Source organism: Talpa europaea (genome assembly GCF_964194135.1).
Source record: "Talpa europaea genome assembly, chromosome: 11".
In the NCBI taxonomy this organism is placed as follows: Eukaryota; Metazoa; Chordata; class Mammalia; order Eulipotyphla; family Talpidae; genus Talpa; species Talpa europaea.
The window spans coordinates 48,325,299-48,351,711 of record NC_140078.1 but is presented as its reverse complement, the minus strand read 5'-3'; the positions used below and the strand labels follow the sequence as shown (position 1 = coordinate 48,351,711).

The 26,413-nt window shown below is 46.1% G+C and overlaps 1 protein-coding gene across 1 annotated transcript in view; it reads right to left on the bottom strand.

The window, feature by feature from the left end:
* Nucleotides 1–26,413, bottom strand: part of TNS3 (tensin 3) — a gene marked incomplete at both ends in the record, with an annotated part of 215,942 nt that overhangs the window by 20,711 nt on the left and 168,818 nt on the right. Inside the window, 3 exons of the mRNA XM_084247736.1 lie at nt 2,424–2,510; nt 3,139–3,776; nt 5,112–5,283. Of these exons, the coding sequence (XP_084103862.1) occupies nt 2,424–2,510; nt 3,139–3,776; nt 5,112–5,283 (897 nt within the window). The remainder of the gene's footprint in view (nt 1–2,423; nt 2,511–3,138; nt 3,777–5,111; nt 5,284–26,413) is intronic.

Sequence of the window (26,413 nt, the reverse complement as noted above, 5' to 3'; positions counted from 1 at the left end):
GAGAGTGCTAGACTCACTGTTGTATGAACAGAAATGAAGTGGGGAGGGGGGCCGTTCTGGGCTGAGTGGCTCTCGCACACACAGCAGGTATGGTGACCGGGCTCTGTGCAGGGTGATCTCATTCTCCTCTGAAGGGGTCGGTGGCCACATTTCAATGATCTCTCTCCCTCGTGCCCAGTGCTTTCAAGGACAGTAGAGAGAAGCAGAGGACCTAGAGACCGCAGCTGGAACAACTATATTTAATTTCTATTTGATTTAAGGCCTTTTCCACCTGAGGTTATTGTTATGCTGGCTCTAGAAGAATGCCTCCAAATTAATCTTGCCATAGTGATATGTGATCCATTGTGCTCCAAAGGAGGCTACCTGGGTATCTCTTCTTACTGCAACCCCCTGAAGTTTCATTGTGGTTTTTCTTAAAGAAAGGCACATCTCAGCGATTAAAACAAAGACAAAGGAAAAGCCCTGGGCAACTTTCTCCCATTTGGAGAAGTGCTGTAGAGTCTTCTATGTAAAGTACTGAGAAAATGGAGGAAGATACACTTTTAGAGTTCAGCTGAAAAATCAATACTCAATGCCTATCTTAGCTACTTTGAAGTGGGGTCCACCTAATAAAACCTTTTAAAATGTCTGATTGAGGGCCTCCCTAGTGGCATAGGGATTTAAGTCTCAGTGATATCAAGCTATCGGCAGCCATTGCAGCCTGAGTTTGATCCCCACATGGTACAGCAGACCTTTCCTGCCTCACCTGCTGCTCCCCTCAGAAGTATATTTCAGTCAATTTGCCTGTTCTGCTCCCCACTCTGTCTCTGGTGAATCCTCTCATCCCCATACCTCTGGCCTGTACCCCAGCACTTGTATACATAATAAAAATAAATCTTAAAAAAAAAAAGTGTGGCTGAGATTAGGCAAAATGACAACAGTAACTCCTACCAGCAGTGACTGCCTCCCACACAGCTCCCCTCCAGGGTCCCTAGAGGCTGGCTCTGTCATCTCCATCCTGCAAGGAATCGCCCGAGTGCACTACAACCCTAGAGGGACTGCTGCTGAGCAGAAGCCAGTGTTTAGTACCAGAAGGAGAGGCTGGTCCCACCCATCACTCTGGTTTACAAGCCCTGCCAGCAGAACACAGAATCTCCAAGAATCTCCAAGAATCACACAGAATCTCCAAGCACCTCTCAGTGCCCAGAGGGACGGGCACCAAGGCACTAACGCTAATGGCCACAGTTGTGATGATTCTTGGGACCAGGGCAGGGAGGGGAGGAGAAGGGAACATCGGCTGCACCAGGGCCCTCCATATGAAAAAGCCTGGCCACAAAGGCCAATTCAGGGAATCCAAAGACTGTCCAGGCTGTGGGATCCCCCACCCGATATAAGATAACAATAGGTTCATTGAGCTCATGGGAAAAAATGCACATTCTTGCCATTTTTATTATCTACTTCATTGAATTCAAGAATTTCAATGAGAACGCTGTATGCTGTACACCACTTTTTTCCTGCCACTTAATTATTCACATGCAGGCATTTTCGAGAAATGATCCTAAGAAAAGCACTGGGTGATTGTGTTCCAGAAGTTGAGGCAATGGGGTAGCCATAGGCTGCTTGCTGCCTGTTGGCGACGTATCACTCCTCACTACTCTAAGTCATCTCCCTCCCTTTTCAGCCCAGGACCCATCGAGGGCCCCAGGGAATCTCATTTCTGGGTGTCTGGCCCAGGTTTTCCAACATCTCCTGCCACTCCATGTCATCCTCTCAGAGGGAAATCCCAGAATTTTGCCCTCACTCTGAATAAGTCGCTTCAGAGAACGACCCTGCAGCCTTGTCTCTCTGTCAAGGATGGCAGGTCCTGCGATCAGAGATTAGCAGGTGACCAGGGCCCTGTGAATTCTGCTGAAGGATTAACTGCTATTCTCCCGCGTGCTGCCTCGGGGGCCCACCACTCAAACACTTCCAGCTCCTTCTCAGCTTCTACTCATGGTCCAGTAAGAAATGACACACGCAAGAAATAGCTGGTGAAGTCCACAAGAGCTCCTGTCATTAAATATTAGAGACCCACATCTTTCCCATATGGACTAACGCAGGTGTGGCAAAGTAATGGTCTCTCCTCCAGGCCTTCAGCCCCTGGGGCTCAGGGATAGTGGCAGGACAGGGAGACTGCAGGACTCTGGTCACAATTTGCGTAGCGCTGGTTATGTGGCTAGGCTGCGGCTGGACAAGCCTCCAGAAAGTACACCCTACACAGCCTGTACAGGTGGCCATGCCCATTCCTGACCAGTTTCCTCATTAGAACACAGCTTTTCCTATAAAATTTGAGGTCCAGCGTTGCCCTGGAGACATGTGATTAAGTGCCTGTGTGGCGGTGCTGACGTCCCACCCCAGGGTGAAGCTGCACACAGGGGTTGTAAGGCCTGATCCTGCCCACGCACCTTGTTCTCTGGAGATATCTGCCTTGTACCAAAACTTGGATGTGTCTTGGACGAAGTTTACAGACAATTGCTTCTCACCTGCACTATCTGCAAGACAGAATTCAAAATTAATAAACTGTGAAGGTGTCTGGTTTACAACCTCTCACTTCCCGGGGAAGTAGAGTCCAAAGCCCCCTGGGAAGGTGGGGGTGATCTGGGGAGAGAACACAGTCTTCCAACATGGGAAATGACTGACCTAGAGCAGAACACAGACATTCAGCGCTGTGCTCAGGGCTCTGCAACTCATTTCAACAATTCATAGAAAGATGAGAAGCAGACAGTAGGGTAGGCATTGCTCAGTGGATGCTGGTATCTTACTATTTCTTGTACATCTGAAATATTTCATAATCAAATTTAATTTTTTTAAATTTACTTTCAAAGAATGACTCTTAGTGGAAGAAAAAAATAGAAGCTCCATAGATGTCTGCATTTTCCCTGTAGGAATGAATCTAATGTGGATACATGCAGAAATTGAGATAAAGTAGCAAAAAGACTGAGTTAGCACTTAGCTTTCCAATTCTTAAAATGGGAAAGACACCTTGTAAGCTCTGGAATTTCCTTCAAGGCCTTCAACCAAACACAGCAACTGCACTCCTCACCATGTCCAGCTGTAAGTTCCAAGGACACTTCCCCAACAAGTGACATAGAGGTGGTCTAATCTCCGAGACACACCTACCTGGAGAAGGTGCTGCTGCCTCTGGCGTCTTGCAAAAGTCTGGAAGGACACTTGGGAATGGGATGCTCATGGTGCTCCCACTGTGGGGGCTGGAGAAGCCACTGGAGGAGGGAGAGACTGATCCAAGAGAACGGTCTCCCTCTGAGGCCCGCTTCTTCTCAGGAAGGGGCGGCTGCCCAGGCAGTGTCAGCCCTTGGCCCTGCAGGACTGGACTGTGATGGCCGCTGTGTCCAGATGCCATTGTCAGAAAGTTGTGAGCTAGGAAACCGTTGTCGACTGCAGCTGCTGCCATCCTCACTGTGCCGGATGTCTGGGGTGCCATGTGGGAATTGGCCATCAGGGGCCCTGTGTCTTCCCCGGGGAGAAGGCCACTTCCCATGGGGGCAGCGCCAAAGTTGAGGAAGGCTTGGTTACTTTGGAGGCTCAGGACTTCCGGCTGTTCAGCCAGGGGCAGCTCACGGCTGTGGAAAGAGTCCGGGAGCTCTGCAGGAGGGAAACGGGTCCGCCCAGCGACATCTGTGCCAGGGCTGGCCAACTCGCTAGTGCTGAGGACACCTCCTGCCTGCAGGCTGTTCCCCAGCAGGACCAGAGTCTCTTTGGAGCTGGCCTCCACCCAAGGATGCTCAGCTGAAGCAGGGCTGTTCAAAAGACAAAGTAATCATAAGAAAATGCCAAGACCCAGAAGACACCTCAAAATTGGCATTAGTTCTCCAGTATGGGGGAGACTGGGATATAGACATAGGGTACAAGACTTGCCTTGCAGCATGTGGCCCCATGCTGCCCCATCCCTCAAGGGGATCCCCTCCTTCAGGCCCCTCTGGGCTGTGAGCTCCCCCCCTGCCCTCAGCCTGCCAGGCCTATTTCTTCCTCGATCTTCATCTGGCAAAGGTCCTTCCTTTCTTAAAGATGAAGTTCAAGCTCTGTCCTACACTTTGAAGTCTCCCAGCCCTATGCCCAGCACCCAGCTGGGGTCTGTGTATATAGGGGTTATGGGTGTTTTTTCTCTCTGGTCAAGCCACACTCAGCACATGCATCAAACAGGCACCATTATGTGTGATTTACTGCTTGTTTCTCCTCACAGCATCAATGGCTTTCCCCACTCTCCCTTTTCCTTCTTTTCCTGATGTCCAATACAGATGCCTGATACAGTCAGATTTCAACCAGTGCTTGATGGATGAATCAGCTGATAAAGAGCTGCCACTAATAGAAGGCTGATACTTGTAATTCCAATGTTCACATTATTGGAATTATTCTACATTTAGGAATACAAAAAGACAAACCACCAGCTCACACACACATATTTCATTAGCAGATGCTTTGCTTATGTGATGCTGAGTCCTTAGTTAAGATGACTCCCCTATTTTTTAAGACAAAGGAGCCAGAATTAAGGGAGTTGACTGGAGACCAATGTGCCCAAACACAAATTAACCCTAGGAAAGCACCCCTCCCTGACAGGGGAGTGCAGTGAACATGGGTCCACCCAGTGCCAAGTTTTTGCAATATAGAAATGGGGCTTTTCTCTCTGCCAGGGGCCCCATCTTTTTGTTCCCCCAATTCCAAGAAGGATCTTCCTGTGTTTTCACCATATTCCCTATCCTTGTCCTCACACAAGCACAGAAGCAATATCCCCAAGAGCAGCACTGCCCTGCTCACACCTGCACCAGCACCCCAATCTGAGCCCTGGCAGAGACCCCTCCCAGGAGGCCACTGAGCCTCAGGAGAGAAAGCCCTGGCCAGTCCCCCAGCACCCCTTTAGCCCCAGCTAGATGTCCGTAGCTGGTCAGGTCAGGTTGCCTCAGTATTTCAGAGTTACCACACTTGTATTGGTGTCTTCAGCCTAAAAATGGTGAAGGTACGCTCTGAGGAGCTTTTTATGCTTCTTGTGTCATCTGGAGAATAAACCTTCCATTTCTGGAACTCACATTCTAGGTCTGTAAGAGGAGCCCAGGTTAAGTTCAAAGGCATCAGCCTACCTGTCTCTTTGCTGTCCAGGGCTGTTGCTGGAGATGGCGCAGGAGGGCGTGAACGCCCGCTGATAGGAGGATGTCGTTGTCATGTCTGCCCTCAGTGTGGTGGATTTGGGTTCCACAGGGCTCTCTGACATCCCCACGGCTTGACTGAGAATCTCAGGGCAGCCTCGTGGTTCTGAAGCAGGGAAACAAGAGCAGAAAAAGGTAGGTTGTAGGAACCTAGTGTTTGTTTTCTATAAGGAAAGTGTCAACCACTGGAGATATCTGCTGCTGAAGGAGGTGATAGAGTCTACCCACTGTGGGTCACCCTTACCACTTTTTTAAAACTCAAGACACCTAACTTTAGCCACAAGCCCATAGTTTTCAACATGTCACCATGAGCAGATAGGCCCAGTCACTATGGGAGCCCATAGGAGGCTGTGACAAGGCCATCCACCACCTGCAGACAAACGCATTCTGTTCACTCCCTTCCTGATGAGGCAGGCCATTCCTGTGTTAGAAAGGGCAGGGTCTTTTCTCTGCACACTGAACACCCGTATGAGTATTCTCGCAGAAAAGAACCTCTTTCCACCAAGTGAAGGCCCCTCAATTTGTCCCAAGTTGTACCTGGGCTTACCCCGGGCCACATGTTTTCCCAGCAACATTCCCCATCAACACATCTCCAACACAGCCTGCACTGGAGAGCTCACCACTCCCCGTCTCCCCGCTCCCCGATGTGCAGAGATCACCCTAGCCTACACCTCATCACATGGGAAACAAGGGGCTGTGTGCCATGCAAACCAGCCTCTGTATGATGCCCAAGCCACACTGGTTCCCAACTCTCATAACACTTACGGATGCAATGTCCATTCTAGTTAGGCTTCAGTATCTCCAGTATTATAGGATATTTGTAAAACCTAGTCTTGTTTTTTTTAAACTAAGTTTTAGAATTGGGACAAGTCTAACATGGCCACCAAAATGATACAATGAGAAATATTCTTGACTTCCTGTTTTAAGCCAAGGGGAGGCTGGTAAAAGAATAATAGATTTAAAAGCTCCATGTCACTCATATTATTCAGTTCCAGGAAGGGAATGCACTGAGGCAAGTCACATCCAAAGCAGTTTCTCCTGCAGTCACTGACCCATTTGAGAACATGTACATTAGACACCGAAAATAAGTTCATGTCGGGACTATGGAGTCCTACCGTTCTGGGATGGAAAATGCAGAGAAAAAAACATTGAAATATAGGAGAATGATTAAACTTCTAACATATATTTAATTGGAGTCCATGAAGGAGTGAAGAAATTGCATGAGGCAGAAGCAATACTGGAAAGATATTTACTGAGAACTTTCCAAAACAGAGTAAAGAAATCAAGTCACAAGTTATAAAAAAAAATCTATGAAACCTAAACAGGAAAAACCAATTTTTTAACTACATAGAATCACTTAATAGTAAAGCTTAAGAAATCAAAAACAAAATCTAATAATAGCACTTTGTCTAGTCTGGGAGGAGGGTAAGAGCCAATTTCAGTGTTAAGTTTTTAAACACTTAAACTTTTAATTAAAGTCCAGTGCTAACGTTATATTTGTACACACCACACTGGGAGCCCCTGAGGACAACTGCCTCCTGCTTCCAACTGCAAATGCTCCAAGATCACCTTGGGGCAGGGCTGGGAAAATGTCAGCATGCACAGCAAATTCACGTGATGCCTCTTGCTGTGACTCGCCTGGACATTCCTAGAGCAGTAATAGTCTTACGTTATGTGACTGCCTATCCCTTATCCTATGTGACATTAACAGTAAATGTTCTAAATTGTCTACTGAATTAATTAAGCAACTAGATCATCTTCAAAGCTGGATAGATAAACATAGATGCTTGGTGTTCCAGATCATCCCTCTGCACTTTTACCTTTTGCTTTTCTTTTTGGTGATAATACTTTCATATAAAGCAGAAAAAAGAAAACAGCATGTCATTCCATGCATGGCCCTGCCCTCTGGGAAGTGAGCATATTATCAGAATGATAAGATTCAAATTAGGATCACATCCAGAAGCCTGGGAGGCAGCAGCCTGGGAGTTCCTGAGAGACCTGCAAGAACAATCATTTGTTTGGGGAGAGTTGGAAGGCTTCCTGGAGGAAGAGGCATTTGATGGAAGATTGGAAGGATGGGTGGGATTCTGATAAATCAAATGCTACAGATAAAACAATGTGCTATCTACCATCCAGAAGGCTCTGTGCCCCCAGTGCAGAAGCAGCTACCACTATTCACTGCTGGACCCCAAATGAGCTGGCAGCCAGGAGGAGTCCCAAGTCACTCATGCTATGAATTAATGAATGAGTTAGCAAAGGCTTAGAACACAATGTAGACATACAGCTCCAGGGCTGGCCATTAGGAGCAAGAGGATGGAGGTGTAGATCTGTCCTTGGGGTCCCATGCCATGGGGCAGCACAGCACTTTGAAATCAGAAAAACTTTACCAACCAAATCTAGTGCCAACATTAGGGCTGCTTGAGCATTAAATGACTAATGCATGAGAGAATTGGCACGGAGAGCAATAGGCAGCAACTACTTTCAAATCAGTGTCTCCTAACTAATGTTGCTCTGTGTGCTTCCCGGGCACTGACAGGGACTGCATATTCACAGAGTCCCAGTGCCTCAAGGAGCTCAGGAGTACACTCATGTGGCACCTGAGATTTCCACCAAGCAAGAAGAAGCCCAAGGAAATTAAGATCCCACTTTGTTCCTCTTATCACATTGCCTATTATAGAAAATAGCAAGAGCAGCGATTCCCATGAAAGTGGCTTTGTTTCTAATTCAGTTAGTGCCAACTCTAGGACATGTGGCTGGGTTTGTTCCCTCTGGTATGAAGCAGTCCCTTGCCCTAGGCAACAGGACTTAACCCTTTATCTGAAGAAGGGGGCCATGCAGGACCTCAGTGACAGACACAAGCAGGACACTCCTCCCATAGAACCTGCCCTTCTGTGTGCTCAAAGATTCAAGCAGCTAAAGCAGCCCCCTCAGCTGGGGGCCTCTACAATTCACTTAGAAGAGATTAGGGTAATGACTGTCACTGCTGGGGATCAAGAGAGCCTGTGATAGTACTTCTCCAGGACTGGAGAAGGATTTTGAAATGTTAGTTCAGGAACAAAAATGTGTGAATTGAGTTAGACTCAGAGATGGGAACCCCTTCTTTGTGGGTTAACCTCATCTGTAGAATGTGTTGGCCATAAGGGCAGAGAGTATTTGTTGCGGTTATTTTTTGTTCAAATAGCAAATTTGCTGTCCATGCTCTAACTATAGGTGAAATTTCTGAAAGGAAATTTTTGGGCCAAAGATAGATAGGCCCAATTGCCTGTTTTTTGTTTTTTTTTTAAACATTCTACCTTTATTTTTTTTAAAGATTTTATTTATTTTTGTATAGAACTGGGGTGTAGGCTAGAGGTGTGGGGGCAGGGTGAAAGGATTCATCAGAGACAGAATGAGGAGCAGAAGAGACGAATTTACTAAAATACACTGCTGAGGGGAGCAGTGGGTAAGATAGGAGAGGTCTGCTGTGCCATGTGAGTAGCTCCCTGTCCAGGGATCAAACCCAGGCCATAGCATTGGGCACTCACGGTGGTGGTACTGAGATGTAACCCCTAGGCCACCAGGGAGGTCCCCCAATTGCCTGTTCTATGGGGTTCCGGTCTCCATTTCTTCCTGTATGCAGCAAGAGGAGTAGGAGTGTGATGATGGCAGCATGGAGCGGGGATTTCCAATTGTCAAGAGAGGCCTTGCAGACAACAATCCTTCTGAGTGAGCCTGTGCCAGGCGGGCTGTCCTCACCTTGAGCTTGTCACCACTTCAGACATCACACTGGGCTGACCCATCCTAAGCCACGTACACAAGGGGCTCCTAGTGGCCACACTGCTCTGAGCCATGGCTCCCATTAAAATGAACAGCCACTGCACAGGGTAAGGGCTCCAGGAGGACGCTGCTTTAGGCCCTGTGCACGATGGAGTCCTGTGCCCAACCCTGCCCGAACCCTGCATCCAAGCTTTTTAGTTCCTGGCAAATTCTCACTTTGTTCTTTCCCACCATGTGCTCAGCTTCTTTCCCTGCTAACAGCCGGGGAGGCGCACACTATCCTCACTGTTTGGGAATCCACCCCTCTCGCTTTTCCCCATGCCTGAGGGTGTCCAGGGCCTGCGGCTCAAACTGGAACAGTGAGGCTCTCCGGCTCTGGCTCCTCCCTGCTTCCCTTTCTTCACTTCCCCTGCCCAGAACAAGGGTGAGGGAGGGTCACAAGCTGTTCTCCAGAAGGTCTATTTTTATGCTCTCATTCGAGTCGCAACGGAAGGTTCTGTGGGAAGCTGGATAACATTTGCTCTTTGCTCTCCACTATTTACATCACATATAAGTTAACAGGAAGAAAGGAACCCATGCTGCTTGCTCGCTGGCTCGTTATCCTCCAAAGCCTGGTGCCCAGCTAGACCTGACCCTACTCATGGGGGAACCGCCAAACAGTCAAACTACAGGAAGAATTTAAACATCAAGCTCCTGCGGGGGATGAAAGTCTTACTTAGATAGATGTAAGAACTACAGCTTCCTAAACAAAGTCAGGGCATGTGACATGAAAATATAAGTATTCCCCTGTCTTCCGACAGCTATTATCTTAAAAACCTCACACAGATAAACATTCATACATCCATTATTTTTAACAATTACAAGTTACCTTTAAACTTTTTATTACATCTTTAAGAAAAAAATCACATAAATTTAGCTGAGGTCAAGTTTATCCTCTTCTATCAGTGAGGAAACTTAAGTTTTGTATTTAACTATTTAACTACCTAAAAAGTCTCAATCTTTACCTCATAATAAACAGGCATATTCACAATAAACTTTTAAAAATGAGAGTAACTAAATCTATTCATCTATCTATCCATCTGTCTGTCTATCATCTACCTGATACCTCCCTTCCTCTTGGTCACACTCAGGGATTACGTAGGTAACTAGAAGTCACCTTTTCTGCCATTTGAGAGAATTCTGCAAAATGGAACATTAACAAATCTTTTGTCTCTTTTTTTCATTATGGTTCTAGACATTAAATTTGGAGAAGCTGAGGGGCCTCCCCGGTGGCGCAGTGGTTGAGCGCTGGGCTGCAAAGCTGCCCGCAGCCTGTGCAGCGCCGGTTCAGTCCCCGGCCGCTGGCGAGGGTCCCACATGGCACGACAGACCTCTCCTACCACCCGCTGCTCCCCTCAGCAGTGTATTTCATCAGTCTGCCTGTTCTGTTCCTCGCTCTGGCTCTGGTGAATTCTCTCACCCTCCTGCACTTCTGATTGTACCCAGTGTTTGTATAAAAAAAAAAAAAAAAAATGGAGAGGCTGAAAAAGAGTTCAGCTCTCTAGTTCTGGTCCAGGTTCTTCCAGCACAAATCAGGGGAACTAAGTTCATTATCAACCCTTAGGCCTTAGGTGATTTACCTACAGAATCTCATCTGACAGGATCAGATTAGTTGATTTCCAGGATCTTTAGCTCTACTTTTAAAACATTATTTTTTTTAAAGCAAGACATTGTATAGAAACTTTTATAGCAGCAATTTTTTTTTCTTGAAAGGGAATCCTTATCTAATAATCCGTCCATAAACTGTCCATGAAAAACAACCTCTTTAATAGCAAAGGAAAATGGACAGGCAGGGCCTCCCTGGTGGCGCAGCGGTTGAGCGCTGGGTTGCGAGGCTGCCCGAGGCCTCCGCGGCGCCGGTTCGATCCCCGGCTGCTCCCCGGCCACCAGAGGAGGGTCCCGCATGGCGCGCAGACCTCTCCTGCCCCCCGCTGCTCCCCTCAGCAGTGTACTTCGGTCCTTCTGCCTGCTCTGCTCCCTGCTCTGGCTCTGGTGAATTCTCTCACCCTCCCGCGCTTCTGACTGTACCCAGTGCTTGCATAAATAAATAAAAATAAAATCTTTAAAAAAAAAAAAAAGAAAATGGACAGGCAGCCAAATATGAGAATTAACTAGTGAAGAGCCCTGAAAAACTCAAAAAGTAAATACCACCGTTAGGTTTGTTTGTTTGTGTGTTTTTAATAAAAATCAAAATCCTGCCTCTCACACGCCATAGATTTTGTATAGGTATTGTACAAACACAGAAGAAATAATGAACAACTCCCAAATAGGAAAAACATATGCTTTCTAGGTCTTGAGTTTTTTCTTTTGCAACCTTTATATCAAAATCACACAATATGAATGTGTTCAATGGCTTAGGCCACTATTTTCAGTAAGTACCAGAAATGCTGTCACAAGAAACATCCAAGTTCTCATCCCCCAAAAGGGGTAGGAGTGCCCCACCCCTACCCAGCACTGGGGTCAGTGTTCCAGTCTACTAACAGTCAGGGCACCCCCTCGGAGGTTCTCATATAAATTATAGAACTCATATAGAACTATCCCCTTCAAAAAGACTTATTCCACTGCCTTCCTTTTACCCAATAAAATAAAAAGAACCAGAAAATGCAGATAAAATAGCTCATTACAATAGGGACCCTGTTTTCTCTTATTCTTTGAAGATGTCCCATTAAATTCAGAGGTTTTGATTCATGCTGGAAAGAAAACACATTACCCCATTTAGTTGGTGTCATGGAGGGAATTCTAATGTAGAAAGAGTGAAAAGTTTTTATCTTCACAGTGAATATTTCCAAAGCAGTTTCTACCCTTAACATGCACAAACGAGGCTCGTTCCTTCAAGTGACTAACAAGGTCCCTTAGCAACTTGTAAAGAAGGGACATCTTATAAAAATGGACTTTGGAGTGAGCTATCAGGGCAAAAAAACAAACCCTTTTTTTTCTGCAAGACTTCAGTAAGAATGACCTTGGAGCTGGAGCTCCTGAGAAGCCTGGGAGCACCCAGAGCCTAAGGACAAGGGAGCCACAGAGTCAAGAAAGAAAAACAATAGCATGAAACCAAAACTGAAGGCAGAACCACTGACTACAGCTCATACATTTCATTCTCTTTAACTGTGGGAAAATACACATGATTTAAAATTTTCAGTTTAAGCCATCTTTTAAGTGCACTGCTCAGTGTATTCACACACATTCACCCTTTTACACAGCCAACCCCACAAACCATCCAAATGTCTGGCCACCTTGCAAACTCTCAGTCCCCTGGCACAACCATCCCACTTCCTGTCTCTATGCACCTGACCACGCTACCTACCTTATAGAAGTAATCTCACTGAGAATTTGTCTTTCTGTGTCTGGCTTACTCACTCAGCGTAATGTCCTGTGGCATGTGTCGGAATGTCCTCCCTTTTAAGGCTGAATAACTGTACCTGTGTGTGTAACCACACTGCCTGACCTTTCATCTGGGGATGGACACTTGGGGTGTTTCCACCTCTCGGCTCCTATGAATAGCTGCACATCCTCCTTTCAGACTCTTTTACTCAGGTTGAGTTAAGACAGGTTACTTGCAACAGAAGTGACCTTGGTGACACAAGATACTTCCCTCAGAACTGCCTGTTATCCAGTGGGAATTGAAGTGGATAAGAAAGGTTACAGCAGATGTAGTCAGACTGCGGGCAAGTGAATGCAGAATCACATCAGAGAAAAGAACAGAGGCATTGATTTCCTCTCAGGGAGGCATTCCCTGTGCTAAGTCAAAACCCCTCATCTAAGCAGAGGGGAAACCTGTGCAACTTGCTTAGAGAGAAAAAGGGCTTCTGATGAAGATAAGGGTGCATGAAGTTTCCAGAATAAGCACACTGATATTTACACAGGAACAAACAGTAAGCTAGCAGAGGCACAATCCAAACAAGACAATCCCAATCTATGACAAAGAAAATGCTCTATCTACCTCTGATCTCCTGTGGGGTAAAATCATAGGTTCCTGTAATAATATCACTACCATATCTGGGTCAGTCACAGGACAAAAAGTCTTGAAACCTTCTTCTTTCAGGGAGAGTTCCCAATAAATCTGGTCTTCCTTTAGGAAAGGGACATAGAAATTTTGTTGTGGGGCTTCCAAAGACAGTCCACTCAGCCTGGTAAAGACCACTTGACACGTGACCCTGAGGTATCTGCTAGGATGAGCATTTTCTCCTATTGGCAGTCACAGTTAAACAAAGGCTCAGGGTAAAGCCCACTCCTGTGCTGTGACTGGAAAACCCAATTTCCTGAGGAGGATTTAGTTGCATATCTCCAAGACTTCCTTAGAGGACTCATCTCAGAACCCTGGTGGCACGAGGCGAGGCGACCTCCATCCACTAGGCCCACTACCCACACAGAACTGAAAACCAAAGGGGCTAATGGGATTTTTCTCCCCTCATTTCAGAAACCAGAAATGTGCTATCTTCAAGGGAAGATTACAGCTCAGACCCGAAAGCCAGGCCCCTATTCAGGCTTCTAAATCCCCCTGAAAACATAATGAGGCAATACTATGAATCCCTTGTGAGGGCAGCACTAGAAATGTTGGCTCCAGTTAAACAGTTAATACAAGGCATTTACTGTGGTACAAGCTATTTCTAAGTATCTTAGCTGGACTTTCAGTATGAATTTAAAGACTCAGAAATCATGTTTTCCCCCAAAACAAAAACACACATTCTTTCCTCATAAAGTGTCAGTATATTACTAATAATAATTACCTGTGTGGTACCAAAGGGCACATACTGTCCTGGTTTTAGGAACTCTCAGACCAGGAAAGGGGTACATTCATGAGCCTCACCCCCTGGAAACAGACTCCAACATAATTGCTGGTTCCCAACCTTGGCTCTTGAGCAAAACCTTGTTCTTTTGCACTCTCTACCCAAGCTCCCTGGGCTAGATGCCTGTATTCCATAAACTGCTAAGGCTGCTATAACAAATAGTACAAGCCAGTGGCTTAAACTACAGAAACTTGGTGTGTCCCAGTTCTGGAGACTGAAAGTCTGAGATCAAAGAGTCAGCAAGGCTGGATCCCCCTCGGGCCTCTCTCCTGGCTGTGCTCCCACGTGGTCCTCCCTCTGCATGTGTCTGTGTCCTGATCACCTCTACTTACAAGTAAACCAGTCAGATGGAATCAGGGTCCACCCTGGTGACCTCATTTCACCTTAATCACCTCTTCAAAGACCCATCTTCAAACATTGTCACATTCTGATTTCCTGTATGACGTGACTTTTTGAGGAAGAATACAATTCAACCCAGAGCACTAGGTGTGTGATTTGGGGGGATGTAACCTCTCTGTAAATGGTAGAATTATATAACTGTACCTATTTCAGGGCTACTGGAAAGATTATGTGAGCAGGACATGAAAAGGACTTACAGTGGTCAAAAATAAGAAACAAGAAATGCAAAGAGGCATGAGATGAAAGTAGATCCACCGCTCCTGATGAGACCAGGTGCAGTGTTCATTGAGCTTCCGAGCCTGGGAGAAGAGAAGTTCTGAAAGGCTGAGGCGGAATTCCAAAAGGAACAGAGACCCTGCTCTTGGGGCTCTGAGTGACCCAGGCCTCTAAGATGCCACTACCCTTAGTTCCACTATCTTGGTTCTCATCTCATCACTAAGGACCAGGGAATCAGAGTTTTTAGTTCCCGAAACTGTAGCTGCTTTGGCTTTGTTTTTTGTTTTTCTGCGTTTGTTTGTTGTTGTTGTTGTTGTTGTTTCCCACTGAGGTATCTATCATGCAGCCTAACCTCACCATCTGATGCGAAAGGTCTTGCTGATTTTTCTGTTGTTTTCTTATTGAGCAGCTCTTGGTCAGAGGTGCAAAGGCAAGCTAGCTCCATGCCACTAGTGTACACTTCAGGCTGTGCTGGTGCAAAGGCAGGGCTCAAAAGCTGCTGTTCATTGCCAAAGTGGGGAGCCCAGCCTAGTAAAGAGTGTCTTAGCCTCAGACACATGAGCACCCAGTATTGCTTGGACACCCCCTTGTGTGGGTTGGTGTCTAACTGGGCTTTGAAAGGCCTCGAAAGTATTAAAATTGCTCTAAATATAACAACTGACATACTAACTAATCAGATAATTTAGAGTAACCTGCTGTTTCTGTGACAGGCAGTCACAATAGTTGACCAAAGGTTGACCAGTGGTGGTTGTCCTGCAGCAGAAGTGAAATATCCATCAGTTGTCCCCAGAATTACTTCTGTCCCATAGCAGCTCAATTTAAGAAATAATTTTACCATCGGAGGAGGTGTGAACCAATTCTCCTAAACCATATACAATGTCTTAAACCAATGTGTTACTAAAAAAAGTTACAGATAAAAAAATAAAAATTAGGGCCTCCCCGGTGGCGCAGTGGTTGAGCGCTGGGTTGTGAAGCTGCCTGCCCTCTGCAGCGCTGGTTCGATCCCCGGCTGCTCCCCGGCCACCAGAGGAGGGTCCCACATGGCGCGCAGACGTCTCCTGCCACCCGCTGCTCCCCTCAGCAGTGTACTTCGGTCCTTCTGCCTGCTCTGCTCCCCGCTCTGGCTCTGGTGAATTCTCTCACCCTCCTGCGCTTCTGACTGTACCCAGTGCATGTATAAATAAATAAAAATTTTTAAAAAATAAATAAATAAATAAATAATAAAAATTAAAAAAGAAAGAATTTTACTTTGGGAGAAAGGAGACAACAATCTAAAATATTTTTCCTCTCAAATAAATCCAACTGATCTAATATTAACTACACATTTCTTCTTCCCAAAAAATCCACCAAATTAAAATCCACAGCAGAGAATTGTTCCTCATCTAACACCCCAAACATCTTCTCACCAGTAGTTCAGAGTGGACGACGAGCGCTGAAGCCTCTCGCTTTTGCAGCCATCAGGAATTTTGGACTCAGAAAAGAGAACAAACATCACAGCTGAGGCTCACTGTTTCCTGACCCCCCTCAGCCTTTAGAGAGAGGAGAATTGCTGTTTTACAAATGAGAATAAACTTAAAAGAAGAGCCCAGGAGCACCCAGTAAGAAGCAGAACTGGTCATCAGCATTCAAGACTAGAGCGATACAGCAAATCCCACACAGGACCAACCAGGACCCACAACAACACAACAGGACAAGGTGGCAAAGACATAAACAACCTTCCCCCTCCCCCACAAAAAAAGCCTAACCATACACAGGTAGAATAAAATATGATCAAAGAAGATGAGAAAGAAATACTTTTTTCTTTTTTTAAAGTATGATGTGACAAATTGTAGGGACTGTCTGAATACCCTAAAGGAGTGGAGGAGGAAGGTCTTTAAACTGGGAGGACTGAGGAATCACACTGTAATTAAAGCAATTTTCCCATGCACAAGCTCTCACCTGTTCCCCTCCACCTCCACAGCTGCCCCTCGGTGACCCAGCACGTGATTGGCCACACACTTCGCTGTGGCTGTATGGCTTGCTCAGATCACTGACCTCAGCAAGAGGGCAGGGGCTGGCAGGAAGGGCATCAGCTGAGGACTCAGCATGTGGTGGGCACCTTGTCCCTCCTGATGGCAGTTATCCACACTCGGGCTCTGTACCTGGCGTAGTAGTAACCTCACCTCCCCACTCCCGAGTATCTCTATTCTCTTAAAGCCAAGATTCTGAAACCTGTGTGCATCTGACTGCACAGCATATCGTGGCTTACTAGTCACTCTTTTCTCATTCTTAGGGCTATAAAAAAATAACAACTTTGTCCGACAATCTCATTCCCAAGTGACTTGGGTCAGCATGGCATTTTCTCATGAGGACAGAAGGTTTCCTGAGTTGGAACCCCTCAAGAGGAGATTTTTGCCGAGAAACAAAGTCCCTTTGGCATGATCTGAGATGGATCACAACTGCCTTTGAGCCTGAAACTCTGTGAGGATGAGACCCTTTCTGTGGAAGCCAGTGGCAGGTAGATGCTCTGAAGAGCTTGTCATCAAAGGGATTGCACCCCAAGATCACCCCATAAGATGAGCCTCGGGCAACATTCCTACCTCAGCCCAAGAAATGAAAGATTGAAATTCTGTGTCTTCTAGAAACTTCTGCATTCCTTCTGGGGTCATGACTTAGGCGTGTGCCTTCCTGTTTTTCCTCTCAGCAAATCTCTTAGCTATAAGATGGCAATAGCTACTCTTCAGTCCTGGACATAGCCAACCACATGCACAGAAGACTCTGAGAGATAGAAAGAAGGGGGTGACTGGGGACTTCAATACTTGAGAACGGACCCTGTGGTGAGTTCCCAAGTTTTCCTATTACCCAGAGCTACCAGAAGGTACAGAGGGAAAAGCTCCAGAAAAAGTCTAGTCATCTGCCACAGGACCAAAAACAAGCAAGCAAAAAGAGAGGGCCTAACAGCAGAAAAATTTTTTGGCAATGCCTACTTCATTTCAATCAAATTACAATGGAGACACTACTGCTACCCTCTCCCTTATTCCCAGATGTGGGTTTAGGAAGGTCAAGTGGAAAGCTGATCTTTCATATGAACCTCATCCTATGGAAGGAGGCAGCACCAAGATGGTGTCAGAGGGGTCCAGGTGTAAGTCAGCCACACCCCTACCCACCGTGACAGAATGCAGTGGTACAAGTCAGGGCAAGTGGAACTATACCTCTTCCTCCCCACTCCATCAGCAGAGCCCAGTGGGAAGGTGAAGATGGACATCTATGTGGCCCCTGGACTATACCTAGACAACAGAGCTGTCTGTTAAAAGAAAGAAGACCAGATTAAACAGAATCCATACTAAAATCAAAACTAAGATCAAAACTAAGATCCAAACTAAGATCAAAAAAAGGTGCAAGATAAAAGTTAAAATCCAATCATACATACAAAGAATCAGGAAAATCACTTGAACTAGCAAGGATGATCCACTGACGCCAACACCCACATGAATCAGATAATGGAATTAACAAATTTTCAGCAAACAACAAATACTCTTGAAACCAACACAAAAAAACAGAAACCCTAATTAAGGAAACAGAAGTTATTTTAAAAAGTGGAAATTATAGAACAGAAATTACAATAACACAAATAAAACCTCACTGAATGGGATGACTGGAAAAGCAGAGGTTACAGAGGAGATGATCTATGAACCTGAAAACAGAGCAATTTATCTAACCTAAAAGTAGAGTGCAGATAAGATACATAGACACTGCGGGGCCTGTGGGCCAGTAACAAAAGAGTCAACATTTGTATCCATGGAGGCCCATTGAAGAAAGTAAAATTCAAAAAGAATTCAAAGAAATAATTTTTGATAATTCCCCCACATTTGGAAAAGAACACTAATCTTTGGATTCAAGCTGAATGAATGCTAAACAGGGCAACAACAACAAATATACACACATGTTTAAGTTTCTAAAAGCAAGAGACAAAGAATAAATCTTAAAAACAGTCAGAAAGAACGAACAGATTACATAGAGGGGAACACCAGTTCGAAAGAAAATAGATTTCTTATCTGAAAACAAGGAAGGGGTTTGGAGAGTAGCACCATATTTCTCGAGTACTGAAAGAAAAGGTCTATTAACCTTGAATTTTATGCAGCAAAAACATCCTTCAGGAATGAAAGGCAAATGATGGTGAAAGGTGAAAGAGAACAAAGAAAATCTGTTGTTTGCAAACCTCCCTCAAAGAATGCCTAAAGAAAGAAAAACATCAGAATATGTGAATGCAACGCTAAATATGATAGCGTATGTTCCTTGTGGGCTTCTGAAGACATATTTGATGGTTGAAGCAAAATCAGAACACCATCAGACACAGTACTTAATGCGTACAAATAAAACACTCAAGGCAACTGTTATTTTAGTAGTGGGAGGGTAAAGATATGTAAATTAAAGTAAGATCACTATACTTCATGCAAAGTGGTAAAATGGGGACAACCAGGAGATGATAGGAAGTCTAGTATATTTATCATGATACCTGTAACAGCCTCTGAGGATCTGAGTACAAACGGACACACTCAAGCATATTACATATAAATCCAGATGGAAAGTCCTGAAATGATGAAGTAACCCAAGCATGTAGACAAGGAAAAAGAAACAGGACAGCAAAAAGGAAAAAACAAAATCACCCATACTTTCTATTGAAGCTTGTGTTTCATCTGCAGTCAGTTCCCGGTCCACCTGGACTTGGTGACTGTGGTACCAAGGGGCCCATTTTACCTTTTTCATGTGCCACCTTTCCAGCCCCATCTACAGAGAAGCCTCCTTCCTGCTGACTGCAGTCTCTTTTGTCTTGCACCAAAATCCTAATAGTGTGGAAATCCATTCAGCACCTTCATCTCTTGACTGATCAATTTATCTATCCCTGTTTCAGCCTCTACTTACTTAACTCTCTAGCTTCATGGTAAACCTTATTTGGCAGCAAATCCTTTCAGGATCACTGTTCAGCTATTCAGGATTTACTATGTAAATTTCAAATCAATTAATCATGTTCCATTAAAAAAAGACTATTGGTATTGAAATTAAACATATAAATGTACCTGGAAAGATCTAGCATCTTAATGGCATTATCTTCCTATCCAAAATCAAGACCTTTCTCTCCATTTATGTTTTTAATGTTTCATAATAAACATCTAAAAATTTTCCCTGCTAATAAAATAAATGTTATTTAAAACAGTCTGTGAGTCATTTAATTATTCCAATAGCCCTTTAATTGTCACCATGATTCTCTGAACTTGATTTCCTTAGTCAAAGTGCAGTGTGCATCAAAAAGACCTGGGAAAACTGTGTTCTCATTCAAAAGTCTGCTCAGAAGTACAATAAACAACAGTCATGGAAGTCTGATTTGCTCCCACCAACAGATAAGCAAGGAGACTCCAACAGTCACATCTTAGGGAACCAAATCTTATCTTTGGGGAACCCTCCTCTTCCATATCCCCTCAGAGCTGTCAAAGAGCTCCCTATCATCCTAGAAGCTTTTCCACCTGCTCTCAGGTACCCAAGAAAGCTGTTGTCCCAATGATGCCCGAGTCTTTTGCCCACTGAGCCCTAACCATATTCTGGTCCCAGGCCTCCCCACTGGTTCTGCTATCTCACTCCAAGCGTCACATTCATCTCGCACGTCTACAGTACCGGTACACCTTTTCCATAGAGACACCACCACCTTTTCTCCCCGAAGCTAATCCTATATCAAATATCAAAGGCGGGCCTCCCTGGTGGCACAGCGTTTGAGCGCTGGATTGCGAAGCTGCCCACAGCCTCCGCAGCACCGGTTTGATCCCCTGCCACCAGCAAGGGTCCCACATGGCCTGCTGCCACGCCCGCTGCTCCCCTCAGCAGTGTATTTCGTCAGTCTGCCTGTTCTGTTCCCTGCTCTGGCTCTGGTGGATTCTCTTACCCTCCGGTGCATGTGATTGTACCCAGTGCTTGTATAAATAAACAAATAAATCTTAAAAAAAAAAATTAAAAAAATATCAAAGGCACTGCTCTGGGTCAAAAGTCGCTTGTTACTTAGTGGCAGAACTAGAAGATGAACTGGTTCCCTTGTTTTTCAGTCTAATGTTCTACACTTATAAGCTGGCAGGATAGTGGCAGGGAATAAACTTAAGTGGAAAGAGAATGGGAGAGGCCTGTGAAGGGCGGAGGCTTATGAACCTCAGCTCTCACGATCAATGCAGTTGCCTTGATATCATAAATGAACACTTGGGGTAAGGACTGTCTCAGTGGGCCTATGTGAAGTGAGTGGGAGTAAGCACAATGGTCCTGGACTTGAGTCCACCAAAGATGAGCCTCTGCTCCCACATGGCACTTAACAACCTGCAGCCACACAACCTTACCACCTATCACGATTCCAGCTTATCTGAGTGCTCAATGCCTCTGGATAGTATTTTATTGTTTTCTTAAAATATACAGAAGGGAAATAGTGATAGGAGAGAGACAAGGTCAATGGGAAGGAGTCAGGGCTCCTGTCCATGAAGGTCCTTTAATGCAAAGGCTGCTTGCCTAGAGCTTATAATGATGGTCAACTAGCCCCCAAGTCTAACTCTGGATTGTGCTTTTAAAGCATTACTGCAGCAGCTGCAGGTAGCCATGTGAGCAATCATGGCTTTTAAACCACAGATTTCTCTAAAATGCTTTAAAATCCTGATTACACACATCAACTTTCTTTATAAAGACAAGGATAATGGAAATCAGAATAACAGCTGTGTTTTACCAAGTGCATCCACATGGCAAGCATTGTGCTAAAACCCTCACAGGCATCCAATGTAAAGGTTTCTATGTGCAAATTATAAGCCTTATCTCACAGACAAGGAAACAAAGATTCTGAAAGAAGAAGTTAAGCATTGGTCAAAAAGAAAAAGTCAATTCATCCCTATGGCTCAGAAATCTATATTCTTCCCACAAGGCAAGCTTGTCTCCCATCAGCAAAGTCTCACATCAGCAGGCTAAATCAATAAAATAACCCTGCCCTAAAGTGGCTGCTTCTCTCCTCCAGTTACAAGATAGAGCCTATCTCAGAGAGAACTGGAGCTGTGTGAGTTTTGGCCCCAGTGTGGAGCAGGCATGGTGCTCTGAGAGGGGTCTAAGGCCCTGTGACCACAGCCCCACCTGGAAGCCCTGAGCATCTCTGGGCCCCCAACAGCCAACATCACCAACATAGGGAGGGATTCACCTTGCTCTTGATATAAATGGACCCAACTCTCTTAACCTTACTTTTAGAGATAAAAAGTGTCTACACTCAAACCAATTTCTAGTAGATCATTATAAATATGGAATACATGGAAAATTACAATTGTATATAAATTACATTCAAGTGACAGGAAATAGACATTATCTTCCATTCAATTGCAGAGAAATTTCAGGGTGCTGGAAGAGAGATCAAGCAAGTTTTTCAGGCTGGAAAGAATGAGATGATGCCCCTTGACCCATGGCCCCTGACCTGTAGGCTTTTCTGCAACTGCACAGCAATTTTCACCATGAAATGTTCTGGGTTTACCTCTCCCTCTCTCTTAATTGTCCCCATCATTCCAAAGTCAGCGTGCATGCATGCATATGCTCAGGCACACACATACACACACACACATGCATGTATGCAATGCTGTGTCAGCCCAGGGTCAGCAGAATCCCCAGCACAGATGCCCCAGGTGCCATGGACATAAGCCTTGCCCATGCCACTCTCAGAGATGGACCCAGACCCTAGGTGGGTGGGTGCAGCCACAGTGTGAAGATTTCAGAAGAGAGGGTAGGATTTTGTTAAAATAACATGAGTGGGTTATTCCAGAAAACATATGTCTTGTTTCAAAGTCATGGACTGGTTCAGAAAGTCTCTCTTTAATTGCTCCAACAGTGGAAGATGTAACAGCAAATCTATTTTGAAACCCCAGCTTTTGCCTGTAAAGTATGTGTTCAGCATTTAATAAAAGCACTTAGTTGCACACCTAGGAGCAACCTTGGGGCCTTTGAAAGTGTGGGGTCCTTTGTGGTTGGCCAGCCCAGAAATCCCTCCAGGGCCCTGGGGGTAGCTGGTGACAGCTACAGCAGCAGCGTTGGGACAGGACAGAGTGCTGTCTTGGTTTTAGCAAAAGAATGTGCTTTGCTGGGAGGCAATCCCAGCTCCAGACAAGCCACACATCTGTAAAGCAGGCTTTTGTCTGTCCCAGTGAAATCTCGGCAAAGACAAAGCATGGCTTTCTTCTGGAAGGAGAAGCTTTCCTGTTTCCAGAACTGGGGTGGGTTTGTCCCAGAGATTTAGGAGCCTGACAGCTGTTGTTAAAAAAAAAAAAAAAAAAAAAAAACAGGGACACTGGAAAAATCCCCCTTCTCCCCAGTACCTTGGCCCAGGAACTCGGTATCCCACCTACTCCATTTCCTACTGCCTCCTCCCCCCACAACCCCAGAGATCAGGTTTCAGCACAGGAGACCCAACATGTGGAGACTGTGAGTGTCTGCTTACCTTGGTACCTGGGGGCACCAGTCAGTCCATGGAAGGGCCCAGAGGGATGTGGGTTGGATTGAAAGCACTCCGCAGCTTGTCCCCAGAGGCCCTGTATGGGAGCGGCAGTGTCCCCCACCCACCCGGGCAGGGCGACTCTGTTCCGGCTGTCCTGTCTGTCCCTGGGGAGTTGGAGTCGGGGCGGGACTCGGGGCGGCCACCTCTGAGGAGGCCCATTCAGAGGGCTGCGGGAGAGCTCGGTGGAGGAAGGAATCCGGGATTGCTGGGCTGGCTGTCGCGCGGGCGTCCTGCCCAGTCAATGCCTCCAGACGCAGGGCCCCGCCTCACTCCACTTTGCTTCCTTTCCATTTCTTTCCGTTTTTTTTTTTTTTTTCTTTTTCCTCCATTTCAACTCTTGCAAATGACCAGCTGAAACTCACCAGAGCTTAGTTTCAGCCTCAAGGCCAGCATCACCAAAGGGACAAGCGCTGAGCTCAGGGAAGGGCCAGTAACCCCTGGAAGGACAACCCCAACTGGCTCAGAGAAGCCTGCTGCACCTCTAGTAACATCTCTCTCCAAACAGGCCAATTCCCTGAGAGTTGAAGTGCAGAGGAGAGAAGCTCTAGCAACCCCCAGAATCCCTAGTCAGATCTACCTGCTGCCTGGCCACCTGGGTCTACACTTTGTCCCTTTTCCTGGGACAGGAACGTTGTTCCTCACCTGGCCCTGGCCACCAAACCCAAGGCCCGTCACTCTCTTCCCTTGCCTGGGTAGCCCATGGGACCTTCCTACTGCAAATCCCACCCTGTCCCTGCCCTGCTCCATTCCTGCGGGTTTTCTTCCTGGCTGTAGTAGCCTGACACCCTTTCCAGACCTACTCTGCAGTCTCATCTCCAACTGCTCAGTCCTCTCCCCCAGTTGGCAGACTATTCAACCAATAGGCTGTCGACAGGTCTAAATACACTATATCCTTCCTCCCTCTTCTCAGCTCATGTTCTTCCCTCGGACTGTAAGGTCAACCTTTTCTCCCTTCTAGCCAACAGGCGAAGAACTATATATTCTTCAAAACCCATTTCAAATGACCCCACATTTTGATAGGACACTATCTCCCTCAGTCAGGCTGACTTGTGCTCTGTCCCTCGTGGCCGGAAATGGGATTAGAACAGGCAGGTACAGCAGAGCAGAGGAGCTTTCTCATATGTGTGGTCTGTGAGACTGAAGGCTTAGTAGGTTGACACCCACCAAGTGCTGCCTAGAGTGGACGCTCACCCCTTGCCTCTCCTGCCTTATGAATGTGGCATACCCCACTCACCATCAAATCCTAGCACTGACATCACTTCTCCTAGCATCCTCTCTGGAAGAAAAGGAACTGCATCCCTCGTGGGGTGCCCCTTTCTTGTACTGCCTTCAGTGCACCCCAAGGGAACCAGGCATGCATACACAAAGCAGGCTTGCAGAGCATGCTGCTGGCCACACGGCGCAGGCACCCAGTCTGCCCAACCCCCGCAGGACCCTCTCATTCACCTGGTGAAAGCTGACAGGTGCAAGCCCCTCACTAGGAGAGATAGGCATGGCTGGAACCCTCGAGGCCACATCTCTCAGTTATAGACCAGGAAAATCCCAGGTCCTCCACCCCAAATGTCTGAGCAGGACACTTCCTCCAGGTTGTTTATGTGCCTCAGGGGCAGCAGCTCCTTCAGAGGATCTGCCGGAAATGCCTGACCACAGCCTAAGGCAGGCTCCACTGGCGGGTGAATGACCTTTCCCATGGTCCATCTCTCCCTGACAGAGAGGAAGGGGCTTTCCTGCCGCCAGGCCCAGGAAGGCCTAGGGTGCGTCCTTCCCTTTGTACCAGGGGCACGCCACAGGCCTGACTGGCTTGGATAGCTCGTAATGATTTGGAGGGGAAGAAGGCAGAACACGCGTTCTGAAGTGCAACCTTTCGCTTCAGTGTCCAACCATTTCGTGTCCAGCACAAAAGACTCTAAAAGCCTTTTAGAGGTCTGCTTGTCTTTTCTCTTTGTTCCTCTGCCCAGCTAGAGCAACAGGGAGTAAGGTGGTGTGATGGTTGCGCTCCACATGGCAGTAATTCTGCCGATGAAAGTCACACTCAGAAAACCAGTTCCCTATAGCTGTGCTGTGAACACCTAGCCACCAGGACCTGTGTCAGTGGGAGGAGGGTGCTCACAACTCCTGGGTCTGGGGCAGGGTCACCACTTCACCCTCACGGACTCAGGAATCAAGCACAGACAGTTACTCACCATGGCCAGTGCCAAGCCTCCCAACACACACAGGTACCTGGGGTCATGTGGTTGCCCAAACTGCACACAAGTCCTCATGCTTGGGCCCCTTCAGTATCCATGAGTTTGGCTCCCAAGTCAATTATCTCTCTTCTTCTCATTATTTTTACTATGTTATTAGAAAACAAAATAAACTTTTTTATCCAGAACCTTCTCTGTGCTGGATGCCAGAAATGTAAAGATTAGTAAAACACAAGACAGACAACAGACTCTTGAAGACCTCTACCCAGGCTACTCCTCCCCCATCCACTTGGAAGCCAAATCCTGGAGCAGGTGACAGACAGAAGGGTTGTACAAGGACAGTCTAGGACACAGAACTCTCCCCACAATGTCCACCCAAGCACATGTGGGCCCCAGAGCATCAAAAATGGTCTTTTTTTTTTTTTTTCAAACTATGGAATTTTCATTTCCCAGGTTTTGGGATTTTTTTACAAGCTTGCTCTATCTTTGCATCTGAGTATAAGTGCATCACATGCAATATATGCTCAAAACGCCATCAACACCTCTGTCTAGGCATAACTGTGAATATTTGACACATTTGTGTGTTATGCAATATGTATAACAAAATACACTAAAACATGACGGGATTAAGACAAAGACAATGCTTCTTTACCTAATCAGGATATTTGGGTCAGTGTCTCTCTGTAAGGAAACATCAGGTATCATGGTGAGTGCCACCAAAGACTGACAGGGGGCACCACAAAAGTGACAATGGCGAGAGGCAAATGGCATATAAATCTCAGTGACTCAAGGTGTGTCTGTCCTTCTCAAGTCTCATAATTCAAATCTGTCCAAGTGGATCTAGCAGAACTCAGCACTTCAGTGTAATGCCAGTCGGCAGTGCCCTGTGTTTACCCCTCCCTGTCCTGCCTTCTTGTGCCACATCAGGAAACTGCTTCCCATAGGCAGGCACCTGGGGAAGGCCTTTGGAAGAAAAGTAAAAGCTGCAAGTAGTAGTAGGTGATGCTTCCAACAAGGAAATATCCTGAATTTGATATGGCAGCGTGCGCATGCATTTTCTTTCAAGTCATTGCCTGTTCTCAGAGGCATCCCAACCTAGCACATCATCCTGTCCTGTTCAGAGGTAGTGGAGAGCAAAGGCACAGGCTGAGTTGTGAGGTCTGTGGATGGATTCCAGAACCCATAACCCTCTCGGGAGACTGACCCACCCACAGGAGACTGACCCACACAATTCAATACCAGGACAGTAAACAATTTTGGTAGACAATGAAGTTTCAGAAACGCTTTAGTGAGAAAATGAACTTGGAATTTAAAAACCCACAATATAAG